Below are 17,387 nucleotides of genomic sequence, written 5' to 3' on the forward strand. Positions count from 1 at the left end.
CCGCTAGCCCCACCCCTTGAGAAATGGCACATTATGTGCCATATGGCACTTGCAGATGGTGGAATTTATGAAAAGCACGTAGATGTGAGAAATAGCTTTTGAATGAGGCATTAAGCATCTCTTTATGATGTTCTGGTAAACCGCTAGCCATGAAAAAAACGGGAGACAGATCAGTGCTACCCATGCAAAAGTGATTTTCCCTGTTGTTCAAGGTTGGGGACTGTAATTTCCCTAAACCTGGGTTTTCAACTATGCTGATTCCAGTGGAAGACTTTTCATTTTGATCTGACGCCATTTTCGAGGGGTTTTCAGGCTTTCATTTCGAAATTACCATACATTTCTTTTCACAATAAACTTACATTTTTAATATGAACGGAAATAAAAGTTACCATTCCTGAATCAGTGTCAAATGGCAATTTTTTTTACAAGGCAGGTTTTTTCTAAACTTTTTTTAAACTTTTGGTTACTATGGGCTGTTGTTCCTACTTTACTAGGTTGCAGCTACCGCTGCAACCATGATATGGCCATTTTTTTCCATTGTCATTTACACTTGATTTGGGAAAATTGGCTCCAACTTCTCCCACCCCCAGGATTTTACTGAAATTACGCCCCGGTTTTCAGTTCCATTCCTTGAGAATCATTTTAACTCCTCCTCCAACGGGATCCTGGCTACGTCACTGAAACATTAATGCGTCAATTGATTAATTTTTCTCAGGTTTTTCCATGTTCAGTAAGCCAATTGCAATGTATTTTTGTAATTTTTGATGTTCAATATCAATTGCAGTAATTGAAGGGCGCTCAAAAGCGCTTTTGCGACCTATTGCAATTAATTACTTGCTTATTGCGAATAAGGTGCACTTCGTCCTTTTACACATAGAAGATTCTTGGAATGTTTGTCTATTTGTATAAGCTAACAATACTTTTTTTTAGTTTCAAAGATTCTATGGGTTCGCAATTTTTTTTTTTAAGAAATTCATTTTTATGTTTAAACCCCGTTTAACAGAACACAATTCTTACGCTTATTCAATAGGTGATTGCAATTATTTGCAACAAATTGCAAAAAGCTCTGTTGAACGCAGGGTTTATACCTGGCATATTTGACGACTATTAAATAAAGGTTTATCTTTCGTTACCGCCTTAATTATTTTAATCAACTATTTCTTGCTCTGCTAACTACAAATATAATTCTGAACTTCTCTGGAACTGAGATAATTATGAATATTATGAGTTTGTGAAGCCAGATCAGTGTATCTAAACAAAAACTTCTTTTGTTTCAGTACTTGTTGCGGTTACTTGAGGTCGTTGCTATTTTGCTCCACATTTGCTTGCGTTTATGGCGCTAATAATGCCGGCAGGATTAGCTACTCGATGGTTTTTTTGGAGCAGAATCGTAAATCTATCAAATTTTGTCTTTTTTCAAACATGCGGGTAAGAGCTTTAATAGAGTTGGGTATTTTTAATAACCAAATTGACTCGGCTAATTATGTGGTTACCTCACTTTCTCTGGGTTCTTTAAAGATATTTTTGAAGTTGCAAGAAGAACATCCCCTGAAATATTTACAAACAGGCGGGGGAAGGGAAGAGAGTCGAAGTCCCCCAACCCCGTGTTATAGCCTATTAATAAGTTACGATGACAATACATTTAAAGCCCTCAATTAGTCAAACTAAATTCAGGTGGACAATGGCGTCAATTCACAAAACTTTAGGGTGGGGGTCAATTTTTTTTCAAGATCTAGAGGGAGGGGAAAATTTTAATTTTTTTCAGTGAGTATACCAAGGAAAGGAATTTTTAGGCGACCCCCCCCCCCCAAAAAAGGGCATTTTTTTCAAAATCTAGGGGATCTCGGGGAAGAGCAAATGTTGTCTCCCCAATTGGCGCCACTGCAAGCTCGTATACAGGGGAAGGGGCTTCAAACGTATTCCCCCCCCCCCCAGAAATCTTGCGATTTTTTCGTTATTTCGTTTAACTTCTCATATTTTTCTTATAAGTTGTTGCCTATTCTTCCTAATTTTTTTTTCTATATTTTTGTTTTTCAAATTCAAACCACTCCCCTAAAATATTTTCCCATTTACGTAACTGCTACGTATGCTAGATACCTTAACTCATGTTTTAAGAATGGTATTTATGGTTATATAGCGGCATTTCTACTTGAAAGGACCGCCAGGATTCTAAATTTTAGAAAATTTCTTCATCTTCTTTCAAAGTTGTAGGCTAAAACTTTAACACAAGAATAATTTATAACTAAAAAATCAAAAAGCATGTGAATTATGCGAGAAATTTAGGGTATTGCGAGATAAATTGTAAAGACATTTGCACTCTATCAAAAAGTTCGCGACTATAAATCTAGAATTTCTTTAAATTCCATTGAGAATTTCATTTTTACACTTCATAAAATGTGTTCAATTCAACTGAATAATAAGGTATAAGCTTAATAAATTCATATATTAATTGATATAACATATAAATAATGAGTATCTTTTGGGTACGTGTGTGTAGCTAAGTGTTAAAACTCAGAGTACACTGAAAATAAGCAACTTTTACTGATGCTGGAAGAAATTATTGAAATAATCGTAAAAACCTCGAGATTCTAGAGAATTTACTTAACAATCTATTGTTAAACGATCAAATGATGTATATTTATTTAATATTAGGTTAAAGCCGTTTTATTAGTTTCTAGTTTTTATAATTTTAACCAAACAGGTATAGAGGCGTAGCAAAAGCAAAACTAATATTGTACAGTGGCTAATAATCAATTGAGCATTCAAGGGTTTCCTTAGAGGCGGTATTACTGACACTCCAACCAATCATTAAAGTGAGCAGAGTTTCAACGAAAGAAATAGCACTGCTGCATCTGTATATTCCTTAATCTATGATATTATTCTGTTCTCACTCATGCGATTTCCTAATTAAAGCTGTAGAAAAGGACTAGTCGAAATTTTTTTTTTCGAAAAATAGGATCCTAGTATACAGAACGGTTAGTCACGCACTGCGTAGAAGGGCCTCTTGATCTGATCTACTCACATCGAATAATTTTCCCGCTCTTCCCATGGCTTCTATAATATTGGCTTGTTTTTTAATATGGGTTTAAACGTCAGTAACTGATGAGTATCCTTTACTTACGAAAATATACAATATACTAATTTTTTTTTATGATTAAACGTAAAGAAAAACAAAAAAATAATCCACCGCTTTCAAGATTTGTCTCAATATGGGGCACCATCAACCTGACTGCTTCGTTCAAAGGAATCATTTGCCTACAAAAAAAAGGCATCTGTTTCGTTGCACAAAATCCCTGCAAGACAATTTGTTCCTTTTCATATGGCACTGAATCAGAAAAGCAGTGTATTGCCTTAATTATTAAAGGTACAAATATGCCCAGAGGTGTGATAAAGCAACTATTTTAGTACAATCCTAAGACTAGACAAATAAGCGACTGATTGTAAACTGAGTTTTATTATATATATCAAATACAATTTTTTTTAAATATTAGTGCCAATAAAGAAAAGACAGTGCAAATAATACCAGAAATTAACTTATTCCACGAAATATAGAATACAGGAGATGACTTTAAAATCATTTGATAGAAATGACCGTGGAATGGAACAAGTAAAGCACCAATCACCTCAAAACATTCTATCAAACGAATAACCAGTCCTAACAATGGAAGCATTCTCAACAAAACATGTAACGCTGTAAGTTGTAAAACATGATAAGCAACCATACTGGTTTAATATAAAAGAAAAAAATAGCACAAAATTAGCACAAAATAGCACAAAATAGCACAAAAGGGCAGTGGCGAATTTCCTGACTAGAGTAATTTACATTGTATAATAAAACAATATGGAAGAAAATAGTAATTCATGAGCAAACATGGGAAGTACATAATTATAAACTGCCTTTAAAAAGGCCAAACATATCAATGATACTAGCATTTGACGATAAAAAATTCGACCTAATCCTTCATATAAAACAAATAACAAATTGGCTATTTATATCACAAAAGTCATTAAAAATAAATTCAATATTATTGACTTGGCTTGCCTAGACTTACCAATTTAAATAAGTAGGCTACCAGATGGTTAACAAATGGTATCCCAAATGGGATACTTTTGCAGGCTACCAAATGGGATAAACGGATCGTCCTCTTATAGAGCCAATTTATTAGATATGAAAAAAATCCATTTGAAGATAACCGCAAAGACTGTAAAAAACTTGAGACTAGAAACGGAGGCCACTCCTTTCCAATAAAAAAACACTAGTCCCATCTAACACTTTTTAATTTCGGTTATAATCAAGGCTATAGTGTTGGTAAATTGCAAATGCAACTTGTAGAGTTTTAAAAGCTTCGCCCCTAATTCCCTCCTATTTTCGATATAATTTATCAATGTTAAATAGATGAGTATTGAGAAGATGGGTATTTCGTCGCTTATCAGGTTGTATCATTATGACACGAAAATGAAGAGGAAACAACTCTCAAGTACTACGTATAAAAGTTTGAAGATTAAATATAATTTGGCTTTGTTTATATTAGGTGACTAATTTTTAAGGGTTCAGAGTTATACTCCTCATCGTTACCCTAAGCCTCAACTAGAATGGCCCCAACTTCTTTAGCAGTAAGTTAGTGCCTACTCCACGAACCTAACAGCAACTCCATAGTTCTACATAACACTTTTGCAGGAGCAATTTTACTTAATTGAACTCCATAAGGCTGCACTGTATTGAAGTCTTATATATTTTTTTTCGATAGTCTAGCTAAGTTCCTACGGCTGGAATTATCTTTATTCCCTCATATACTTTAGAGGCTAAAGCAAGACTAACAATGTTCTACTTGTGACTAAAATTTCACCAGTTTCTCAGGACAGTGGTAAGGTGTCTTTCCCTTGGATACGGAAGATTTGACTTAGAGGGATTTTTCGACCATTTTAAAATAATATAGCTTGACACAGATTATATAAACTAAGTTCCGCTAGATATTTTGCGCCATCTACAAAATTCTGGTTCCTAGCAGTCCAGGTGTCTTACACTGTTAGCTCGTGCTGCAGTACCAGACCGACCAAGAGTGGCATATGGAACTCTTCTTGTGTCCGATTGTGCGCTATTTTGCCGGCTGACAATTCCAGAAGAATTCGCTCTGGGTAGGGTAAATGAACTTGCTGAATCGTCACGTGGTTTCCAAACAGGAGAGCCTGTAAAAATGGTTAAAATTATTGCTCGGTACAAACAAGGATGTTAAGGGATCCACTATGTCTTTACATGGAGTCGCATCATCCTAGTCTTCAATCAATGGGAAGGAAACTATTGAAATGGCTATGTTCGACAACGAACGGACGATTTCTGGCTATCGCATAAGGTTTTACCTACTCTAGGCTCAGATAAACTGATGCCCGTTTCAGCCCTAGGCTCCCACCAAGCCACCTGAGGCCAGCACAGCTACTTCTCCTCCAGCTACTCTATTCAGAGCTGCAACTCCTACTCCCTTCCTTCCACCATCTTCAATCTTTTACCCTATATACCGTAGATTTTTTCTTGTGGCTTCTTTCTACTGCGTTTGAGGACGTACCACTTTTCGTCAGCCCAGCTGGATGGCTAAAAACCACATTTTTTCTCAACCTGTCATCTTTCATCTGTAAAACAGGATCTAACTGTATTACTCTTTTGTTTGTTAGAGATAGTTCTCTTCGTTTAGGATACTGTTAGATATAGAGTCACACAATCAAGTGCTTAAAATTGTTTTTAAGCCATTCCTCCGAACAACCTTTCTCAACTTTTTGAAGCGTCTATGTTTTAGAAAATTTCTTAACAAATGTAATTTTCATGGCATCTAGTATACTACCTATTAGGTTTTTTTTCAGTATACTATTCTTTTAGGTTTTTTTCAGCTGCGTATAACTACCTTGATAATTTAAATTTCTCTATCTTCACTGAATTCACCTTTCTTAATAATAATAATATTATATAGGTAAGCGAAGCTATTGAATAAGTCAACTTTCTTGGTACCTAACACCTCCTCTTTATCTAACATCAACCAAGACACCTGTACAATGGGAATCTAGCCAGGATTTCCCTTCCTATTTAATGAAGCCTTCTCCCATAGCACTCCTATTTTCCTTATGAAAAAAAAAATACATACATTTTTAATATAAATCAAACAGTTTGTGGTAACGAACTGAAAGTAAGGAGCGACCTGGCTCAATAGTAACCGAAACTCTAAAAGACAGAATTTTGATACCAATAGACACATTAAAAGAATCAGATTTTTATGCTGATTTCAAATATATAAATTTCATTAATTTTAGTCTTCCCCATCAAAAGTTACGAGCCTGAGAAAATTTGCGTTATTTTCGAAAAAAAGGGAAACACCCCTAAGAGTCATAGAACTCTAATGAAAATCACATCATCAAATTCAGCGTATCAGAAAACCCGACTATAAAGGTTTCAAACTCCTATCTGCAAAAATGTAGAATTTTGCATTTTTTGCCTGAAGAAAGATCACGGATGCGCGTTTATTCGTATCGACCCAGTGGTCCTAGAATATCGCAGGAGAACTTATTCGAACGGAAATCAAAAGTTCTAGTGCCCTTTTCAAGTGACCAAAAAATAGAGGGCAACTAGGCCCCCTCACACGCTCATTTTTTCCCAAAGTCACCCGATCAAAATTTTGAGATAGGCATTTGGTTCAGCATGGTCGTAAAATACAATACCTATGTCTTTATAGATGACTTAATCCCCCACAGACCACAGAGGAAGGTCTGCAAGTTATGAACTTTGCCCAATGTTTACGTATAATATTGGTTATTGGGAAGTATACAGAAGTTTTCAGGGGGGATTTTTTCTAGTAGTTGGGCGGGGGGGGGGTCGGGGGTTACGTGGGAGAATCTTTACATGGAGGAAGTTTTCTGGGGGGAAGGGACATTGCTATGAAGGGGGCAGCGGATTTCTCAGCATTATTTAAAAGTAACGATCAGAAATTAATTAAAAACAAACTGTTTTTTCAACTGAAAGTAAGGAGCAACATCAAAACTTAAAACGAACAGAAATCTTCACGTATATGATTGGGCTCACCCTCTGGTCATTACCTTGCTCTTTACGCTAAAGTATTTTTTTGTACTTTCATCAGAGCTATTTATTCTAATTGTGAGAAACGGCCTTTGTGATTAAGGGGTCGTTCTTAAAGAATTAGAACAAATTTGAACTATAGCGTAAAGAGCGAGGTACTGACTAGAAAGCAAACCCCCTAATATACGTAATAAAAATATACAAATATAGAAGATCGTTACGTAAGTTACGTCAGAACAAAATTTTGAGAAAACTATTTAGCCAAAAAAAGTAAAATTAACATGTAAATTTCGCTTTAATTATTCATGTACGGTGAGCCAAAATCTATCATCCTTCCAGTCTTCAAAAAAGGGCTAAAGACAAAGTGCAGCAATTATCGCGGGATTTCTCTCATCTGCATTGCTGCAAAAATATTCGCCATAGTGCTACATAATCGTTTTCGTATCCAGCGCAACGTAAAGACAAGGCCCAATCAAGCGGGATTCCACCCAGGCATGGGTACAATTGACCAACTATTCGTCTTAAGACAAACCCTTGAACACAGGGCACAACACCAGAAACAAAACAGTGTCTCTATTCATAGATTTTATTACTGCTTTTGATTCTGTTCTAAGGGACGGAATATGGAAGGCCATGACAGAGGATGGAGTACCAGGTAAGGTAGTCAGACTTATCCAAGCATACTACTACCATACACGAGCCCAAATTCAGATCGATGAAGAACTATCCTCGATGTTCCAAATTGGTTTTGGTGTCCGACAGGGATGTATATTGTCTCCCGTCTCATTTGATTTCGTGATCTACTGGATTATGACCAGAGCAATGACGACCTTTTCAGGCGTTGAAGTAAGTCCCAATTTTGTGATCACCGATGTGGACTACGCCGACGATATTTGCTTGTTAGCTGAATCTCGTTCAGAAGCCCAATCTATGCTATCGAAGGTAGTTGAAGAATCCTCAGTGGTCGGCCTGAAAATAAGCGCCTCGAAGACAAAAGTCATGGCGTCTGGTATATCATCTCAAGACCCCCCCCCCCCAATTTTACTAGCACAGTTGCCCATAGATGAGATACATGAATTCAAGGACCTAGTCTCTCTGGTAGACCCAATAGGAGGATGCACATCAGAAATACATTCAAGAATTGCTTCGGCAACTGGAGTCTTCACCCAGCTAAATCACCCTCTATGGAACCAGAAAAATGTTCGTCTGAAGATAAGAATAAGGATTTACCAGGCCATTGTTTGGCATGTCTCACTTTGCGGCTGTGAGACATGGGCTATGAAAGCATCCCAAACTCAAGCCCTCAACGTATTTGACCATTTATGTTTAAGGCGAATCATTGGCATTAAACTCTGTGATCGTGTCGGCAATGTCGAACTCTGCTAAATCTGCAATCAGCGTTCTGATTTGACCGCTGTAATTAAACAAAGAAGACTCCGATGGTTTGACCATACATTCGCCGCCCACACGACAACTTTGTCAATAAAGCCCTCAGATGTACACCTCTTTCAGGATGGAAAAAGCAACATGGGGGACAAAAGACAACGTGGCTCGCCTGCATCAAGGCTGACCTAGACCCAATCGGTGGCTTCAAGAAGTATGGACGAAGATGAGAAAAGTCCTGGCTTAATTTGATTGAGCCACTCGCAAACGACCGAGACTCTTGGATTACTACAATGACGAAGCTGCTGGACACCAGGGATAGCGGATATGCTTGAGTCCTGCTACAAGTACAAGCCAAAATAAAAGATGTATTAATTCAAAATTACGCTAAAGTTTGACTCTGTCTCACAACTTTAGTTTTTAAAACAATAAAAAAAATTTAGCGAAAAGAGTGAGGCGTTGAGGAGGGGACAGCCCCTTTCATATACGGAATAATTTTTGTTCATTTTAAGTTTTAATGTCGCTCCTTACTTTCAGCTAAAAAACTTGTTTTTTATTTAATACAGATTATACACAACCTTTATTAGCTTCTGAGTACACACTGAACTAAATACCATCCTTACTTCGCACCTTAAGTCTTGCCTTAAGTTCAGCAATATCACTTTCGTAAATAGCACTATTCATTTTAAAACACCTATAGGATATAACATGTGTAAGGATTAAACCTTCATTTAAGCGCTTCTGAGGCCCAATTCCCATCTTAAACAAGAAGTATTCCAGACTGAGTATGGTAAGCGATTCCTTTCTGGGCAGAGTTTCTTTAATAATTAAAGGAAGTATTTGAGCTGGTTTGATGAAACTTTCAGATATCTTCCAGAATTCATATTTGAGATGATCCCAGAAATTCTATTCACCTGATTCTACTAATTTATTTGCAATGTTGAAGGAGTTCGTCCAAAAAGCAGTTTTTTACCTCACTTTCCCTCAGTTTCTGAAGATTCCATCACAAAATCTTACTTTTATGCAGACTATTTGCATCTTACAGATCTAAATAATTTTTTAGACCACACTGCTTTTCCATTTACGAAAAATTAAACAAGAAAAAAAAGGTTTTAATTTTAATAAAGCAGTGAAACAATAAATAAAAACAAATAACCATTTTAATTAAAAATATTCCGAATATTTCGGCCCCACGTGCGGGAGCCTTTCTCAACGGGGAAAAAAAACAACGAAAAAATCAAAAAAATTTTTAGAAAAAAGTAACACATATAAAAATACAACAACTAAGCACACGAAGAAAAAACAAATATAAATAAATAAGTAAGAGACAAACTCACATATTAAACAAAACTTCCAGCACTGGCGTTTTAACGCAGGAATCAAAAGCGAATGTCTATATTGATACCACAGTATATAAATAATAGACATCTATATTATCTATATACAGTGATTGATACCAAGTGTAACTCTCCTCTTACAATCAGTGTATAAATGTAAATCTATCAAAAGTGAAAACTATATTTACTCGAACAAACAGAAAAGGTCACCTAACCCCAGGTCCATAACCCCTAATTAAATCTCACAGGTTAATCAACCAGTTCATGAATTATAAATTGAATGCCTTCTTTATTTCCCTTACTTGCCTTTGGTTTTCGTACGATCTATCTATCAGAAACTTCCTAGACAAAAGCATTCTTTCTCTACGAAATTCAGTGCTGCTTCTTTAATGCTCCTAGTCAACTTTTTAACCTTTTTTTTAAAAACATTGTTTACTGAATCAATGATTATTTTTTCTTGAAATAATTATTCCTCCCATCTTCTGTATCATTACATTCTAAGCACTCCAATTATTCACCTATATACGTAAATCTTAAAATAAATATTGAAGATAAGTTTTATATAATTTATATACATAAATACCAATATTTACCAGTATAAGTAAATATTATGCCAAATTTTAGCTTAAAATAAACTATAAGAAATTTACATGGTGATTTTCTCTTTTAAAATCAATAGTAGTATTCATACGTACCCTGTATCCCTCCTACCATTCTTCGTTTTACAGTACCATAATCAATAAGCTGTCTTACCATCATGCGACTGCCATGTTAATTTATGGGGCCTTTTGTGATCAAATGTTCCAGCTACTGTGCCTGATAAAACTGCAGCAGCCTATTACCCTTGCTATGTTTCTTCCTTGACCTAGATCAGTCTAAGCAAGGTTGAAATAATCCTATTTTTACCAATCTAGCATCGTAGTCACCTGATAGAAATTCCTCATTTCAACCCGGGATCCGTTCTTTTACGAGTAAATGGATCAGATTCCAGGTAGAAATGTGTTTTTTTTTAGTTTATTCTATTGTCAAATACTTAACAATATAATCAAGACTTGGAAGCTTCTTTGTTCATTACGAGTCCCACTTCCTGCCTCAATGCCTCATCCTTGTAACCTCAATACAAAATTTATATTCCAATGAATTTCATGTATCTAGCCGATTGGATTGTGCTGATAATGTCCTGGCACTAATTTCATTTTCTATTTGTTTAATTACTGCTAGTATTTCAACAGTTGGATTAGAATACCTACCTAATGGCTCTGGTGCTTGTGGTTTATATTGAGCAGGCGTATTGGACGCGTGAACTAGCTTGGCAACAGATTGACTTCCCCCACTTCCAGTTGATATTGTTGACGTTGTACTTAAGCTTAAGTGGTTGGGTGTTCGTCCTAAAATTTTGAAATTTCATTTATTATTTTTATTTTATTTTTTTTATTTTTTTTACAGCAAAGTTACAAGACTATGTTAAATATAAATCCATAACGATAAGGCTTTATGCATTTTAATACAAGTTAGAAGCGATTTTCTAAACGTAAGTTATTCTTTCTTCTCACAAAGTTTCATCTCTTAAATAGAAAAATGATAATTTTTGTATCGTCTACAATTTGTATACAGTTATTGTTATTAAGATAAGATAAGGGTTTATTCCAAAAAAACAACACAACACAAAAAAAACAAATGACCTTCCATAAGCTAACGCTTGTTCGGAAGTATTTACCCTCTTAAAATTAACACTTATAATAACATACTAAAGAGAAAGAAGAAAAAAAAAAGAGAAGAAAGAAAAAAAAAGAAAAAAAGAAGAAAAAATGAAAATCTTACACTCACTCGGCTCCTGGTCGCAATAACCAAAAATCAATACTTCACATACTCCAAAACTTCCCGCCGCCATCCCATAAATAATAAATAAATAAAAAAAATAAAAAATAAATAAAAATATATAGGAAAAACGGGAAAAAGGGGTTCCGGGCAAACCTGAGAATATTATTATTATTAATTTTTTTTTGCAAAACCATGGTTTTTGAATTTGAAAAGTTTAACCACTCGATAATGTCTTTGTAGAGTAACATTTATACGAAATGTAATCAAATTTTTTCCAGCCATCGTAGCACGTAATATTTTTAAACTATTTTTGTTGAATTTTTGGTGTTCCGAGCAAAAATAAAATCAAAATACTGCAAAACTGAGAGACCTAGAAAAAGCTTATTCGCTAATTTGAGAAAAACCCACACCGGGGCTAGAATCAATCACTCAGTTCTTAAATTCAGCAGATTTATTATTTTTATAGTTGGACAATATTCCATGTAACAATAGATGATGATAAATGACAGCGACTTATGATGATGATGATGAATGGAACTTTGAAAAAATGAACAATGACGAAAAACTTGAACAAGGGATCACAGTAACAATTAAGGCGGGTCGCTATGTGGAGACGTTACAATATTTCGGTACGCATAAATTGAAAAGTTTTCTGCATGTTCAAGATATCTTGTTTTAACAGGATGGAGCACCATTATTTACTGCACAGCAAGTAATGGAGATTATGCCGGAATTGTGCGGTAACCGTATGATCTCTAGATTCTGCAACGCTCCCTGGTCTTCCAGGTCACAAGATTTATCCGTTCGTGATTGTTTCTTATCAGGTTATATCCAGACAGACTAAAGTGTAAACAAGTTGACCAAGAGCCATGGATGAGTTAAAATGCGAATTCAAAATAAAATTCCCAGTATGACAGCCAAGGCCATATCCAGGGGGAGGGAGGGTGCACAGTGTTTGACCCCCCCCCCCTTATGTTTATCTGACTCATAAAAACGTAACAAAATAAATATAAACACATTTTGATGCGTTTTTAAAAGATTTTTTTGGAAATCCGTCCCCCCCCACAAACAAAATCCTGGATACGATCCTGATAACAGCTGAGATATTGCAGTGTCAAACGAAGGGTCTCAACAGTGGCTATCTAGAGTGGATTATTACACGAGGAAAGCACCTAATAAACGTAATTTCTAAAAATGGGAAGTTCCATTGATGTTTCATAAATAGCCAGTTGTAGTTACAATTATTATGAATAAGTATTTTCTTTCATGCCTCTTGGTTTCATTGGTTTAAAAAGTTCCCGTTTTTTTTGTGTAAAAGTAATACCTATGACAATTGAGGCCCCGAGGAGACAGTTGCCCCCCTAAGGTTTTACCAAAATGAATTTTGGAGAGATTACTTTGAGCTTCGAAATATTGAGAGTTTTACACAAAGGTCACAGATTCTTAAGTATTTGTACTTTTTGAAAATATTTTTTTCTGATTGAAAATTTTTTTTTTTTTTTTTTTTTTTTGTGAAATGTAGCATATTTCTTTAAATACAAGTGATAAAACAAAGAAATCCAAAAATGTTGTCATAGATAGGGCAAGAAGACTTTCAGACGACAAAAACAGCTTTAAAATCAACAATTTTAAGGTTGCGTAGAACTGAAATTAATAAGATTACCGAGAAGAGAGCGTCTTCTTTGAGTTGCTGTTGTGCTCGTAGACGATTTTGTGTCGTCTTCTGTGTCCGGCTCTGTTCCATCTGAAGATCTATGAATTATCTCTTCTCTAGGTTCTGAAAAGGGATTCAAAATTTACTTGACAACCTAATTAAAATGAACAAGAGTAGATAGGCTACGATAGAAAATAGCAATGCAATAGTTTTACGAAACAAAAAAAAATCAAGCTAATAATCATTATTGCCAACAAATAGCCGATTCCACCATTCAGAATCTCAGCCAACGTTTATTGGAAGAATCCACCAACATGCAAAATCGTATATTTTAGTGAAACTCAAGAAGAAACGAAGGTACTATCACGTTTTATCTTAAATAAATAACTTAGTTAATTTCTATTAAATAAAAAAATACTTAGCATAATCTCTCATCTTTTTACGACAAAATTAAAAGTTGTTTATCAACAAATGTTTAAGTAACAAATCCGAATTAGCAGAAAGGTCTAACAATAGCCATAAATAACACAAACATCATCCGATTCTGATTTAGTACTCAGATTATTTTTGACACTTACATTAAGACCTTACATTACGAAATGGACGATTCAGGATTATTTTTTTTTAAATTGTACTACGGTACCTTTCTTTTCATTAAGTTTAGTTCTTCTATTGTAAGTCTTTTTATTTGGGACCCATTTTTACGAATGACACATCTTAAATACACAACATTTCTAAAAAAAAAGTCATGCCATAATCACAACAATTTTAAGGATTAAAATTTTATCATTTACGGCTATTCCCTGATTAATAAACAACTAGGAAATATCTCTGAAAACGACAAGCGATTAAACCATGCAGAAAAATATCAGACCAAAGAAGGTTTTCGTTTTGAGAAAATGAACAACATTTATATAAAAACCAACGAACTAAAACCTTCATAAAGGTAACAAAAAAACAACAACAAAACAATCATAGTACATGTAGACACGATAGGGCCGTTTGCACCGATCTTAGCAGGAAAACACAAAATAATGCTTCAACGAGGATAAATAAAGAACAAGCTGTTGAGCGCAAAATTTTGAATTGTTTCCACGTATCTTACAACATATATGATAGAAAATACAAAAGGTGAAACATGTCATAGAGCGTTGCTTTTTTCGTAAACCTTAAATAATTCTCCGAAAATTACAAATGTGATTAGACCTCATAGATACACCATAGTCACAGCTGTTCACAAAACAACAATAATTTATTATGAATGGCAAGGCCGTTCCAGGCGGGAGAGGTACCACACTTGACCCCCCCCCCCCAAGAAAAAATGCCGATTCGTGAAAAAATAACAAAATGTATATAAGTTTTTGATGCCATTTTGGTATCAAATTAATTCGTTAACCCCCCCCCCCCCAACAAAAATCCTGGATTCAACCTTGGCGAATGGTATTTGTTCTTAATTGATATTGACCCTAATTTTTTTCCAAATATTGCCTACTACAGCTATGTCTTTTGCCAGATATATCATATAGATAAGAAAATTACTGTGTTTAGCTTCCGTCTTTGCCAATTACAAAAAAATATGCCTTAAATCTTCACTCTAATAGGTCGATCATACAGTCTACAGTTTCAAGTCAAAATTAGTCAACACGACAAATTACGGACAGACAACGTTGTTGGCGCTGTAGTTGTGCGAATAATTTTGATCTTATACAGAAGTGTGATTATAACGTGGAATAACCATTAATAGGAGCATCGACTTAGAATCGGAATGGTGTGAATTTTAGACTTCTGTTGGGATTACTGATCATTCAATTTTCGTTATGTGTTCATTAAAATTCGTCAATATTTTTAATTAACAATTAACTTTTGTTATCAGTATTTGTTAATTAACAATTCGTTAGTTCATCACGAGAATTGGAAGAGCTACAATTTTAGCTTCTTTCACCTATTACAGGCATAAAAAACGCACAAAATCCTTGACTATTCTACATTTCGGGACAAAAACAACTATAGATAATGTATGACTACTAATGACAGCATAATAAATCACCTCCCTTAACACACTTGACAAAACCAACCTCAATCCTTTCACTAATCTTTACAGTTAAATAATAGACCTGAGAGCTTTGATACTCATTACCCATCTCAGCTAACTGCTGTTGAAGTAAGTGTGTTACTATGACAAAAAAAGAAAAAGAAGGGAGAGACACAGAGAAACAAAGGGAGAGAGAGAGAGAGAGAGAGAGAGAGAGAGAGAGAGAGAGAGAGAGAGAGAGAGAGAGAGAGAGAGAGGGGGGGAGAGAAATCTGGGTTGGTGCAATATTTATACCTGAAAGAGTCTGGCTCCTTAGTTTATCCTTTTTTGGCTCCAAATTGTCATAATCTTGGCTTCTGGGATTATTTATCCTCGAAGAAGGAACATTCATATTTCGCACACTTTCCCGAATTATCTGTCTGATCGTTTTAAGAAAAGCATTTCGAAATTCGGCAGTTGAATTTGATAAACTATAAACCTTTTCTGCTCGTTTCTGAAACTGATTCCTAAGGTGAACTAACTCCCACCGATAATTGCTCTCAGGAGACTTTGTTGCTGCAGACCTCACTTGAACTTCAGATACTGGAATCAAAACTTGGTATCTTATCACTTCTACTTCGCCATTTGGACGAGAAGACACAGACTAAAAAAGAAGAAAAGTGGAGATCATACAAAATCCTTCAGATAAACTTTGGTTTAGTTCTAAATTTCTGGAGAAATACCAATAAGTAATGATAGTTTTATCATATCCAATGGAATAGCATTGATTATGGTTGCAGCAGTAGCTGCAACCTAGTAAAGGACGAACCCCGGCTCATAGTGCAAAAAAAACACGTTTCAAAAATAAATATTATCTAAATTAATCTTGATGTTATTTGAAACAAATTAAAGGGAATTTCAAAAAAATAGCCTGAAACCTTAAAAATGGCGTCGGATTAAAAAAAAAAACTACACCATTGGAATCGCCATGGCCAAAACCTTTGTTCAGGATGCTTACCGTCTCCTGGCTAGAACAACAAGGAAAATCACTTTTTTGCATGGCTAACACACGTGTCCCCGTTTTTCTTGTCTTTTTCTTCTTCCCTGCTAGCGAGGCGCTGGAACATCATAGAGCTTTTTAATGGCTCTTAAAGGAGATAGATACATCTACGTGCTTTTGTAAATAATGTTAAAAAATAATTATGATAAAGAGCAACATATCTCCCTTATATTTTTGTTAAATGTTTCTGCTCAGTTTCATCATATAGAAAAGTATATCATATAAGTGATTTACATAAAGAGTCAAATTTAGTTGCAGATCATTTTGTGATATAGGACTTAATAGCTGAAGAAATAGCAAAGGGATGACAATTCATGAACATTTAGAGAGAGAGGGCTAAAATTTATTTTCAAATTCTAGGAGAGAGAAAAATTTGGTTGTTTTATCGATTTTTTTCAATAAAAATATCCTCAAAAAAGGTATTTTCAATAAAAATACCAAAAAAGATATTTCCAAAATGTAAGAAGGGGAAGTGGCAGGGAGAGGAAAAAATTTAGGGGTCAAATACCCTCCCCCATCCAATTGAAGTGCCTACATTAGCGTTGGTTTGGCGGAGAGCAATGCTTATTGTTGTAAAGTTTTTTCGCAAAGCTTCATCGCATATAATGAATGGTCGTACAAAATTTGGAGAGGGCTCAGTCAATTGCAAATTGAGAGTTCTGAAACCATTTTTATAGCCGAAAGTAATCAGAGGGCAACTTAACCCCTCCCCTAAGTGCCCTAGAGCATCCCGAGCACGCTTAGATCCCAACATGCATCAAAATATCAATATAGGCATTTTAATAAAAAAAAGTTGAAAGGTAAAAAAAAAATAGAATGTACCTATAATGCATGCAGCCCCATGAGAAGGGTCATAAGCTACACAAACAACCCATATAAAACAGAGCTTTCATAAATAAATTATAATAGAAACCTAGATATATTAATCTTTTTTTTATAGATCAGAGTCAAATAAAGATTTTTGATCTGTCTGATTAAAAGGTCTAAGCGTAAAGTAAGGCCTTCGGTCGCGTGCACTAGATCTCCAATTTATATCGGTTAGTGCAGTGATGCTTACATTCCGT

At 35.0% G+C, this 17,387-nt stretch overlaps 1 protein-coding gene across 1 annotated transcript in view; it reads right to left on the reverse strand.

Moving 5' to 3' along the window:
• Positions 1-3,441: 3,441 nt before the first annotated feature.
• LOC148955197 (protein still life, isoform SIF type 1-like) overlaps positions 3,442-17,387 on the reverse strand; it is a 59,062-nt gene continuing 45,116 nt past the window's right edge. Inside the window, exons 7-10 of the mRNA XM_089106518.1 lie at positions 15,579-15,927; positions 13,262-13,375; positions 11,028-11,165; positions 3,442-5,187 (exon numbers count right to left, since the gene is read on the reverse strand). Coding sequence (XP_088962644.1) covers positions 5,003-5,187; positions 11,028-11,165; positions 13,262-13,375; positions 15,579-15,927 — 786 coding nt within the window. The 3' untranslated portion in view covers positions 3,442-5,002. The remainder of the gene's footprint in view (positions 5,188-11,027; positions 11,166-13,261; positions 13,376-15,578; positions 15,928-17,387) is intronic.

Source organism: Artemia sp. Qi Xiang Cuo, chromosome 2 (genome assembly GCF_049724085.1).
Source record: "Artemia sp. Qi Xiang Cuo chromosome 2, ASM4972408v1, whole genome shotgun sequence".
Classification (NCBI taxonomy): domain Eukaryota; kingdom Metazoa; phylum Arthropoda; class Branchiopoda; order Anostraca; family Artemiidae; genus Artemia; species Artemia sp. Qi Xiang Cuo.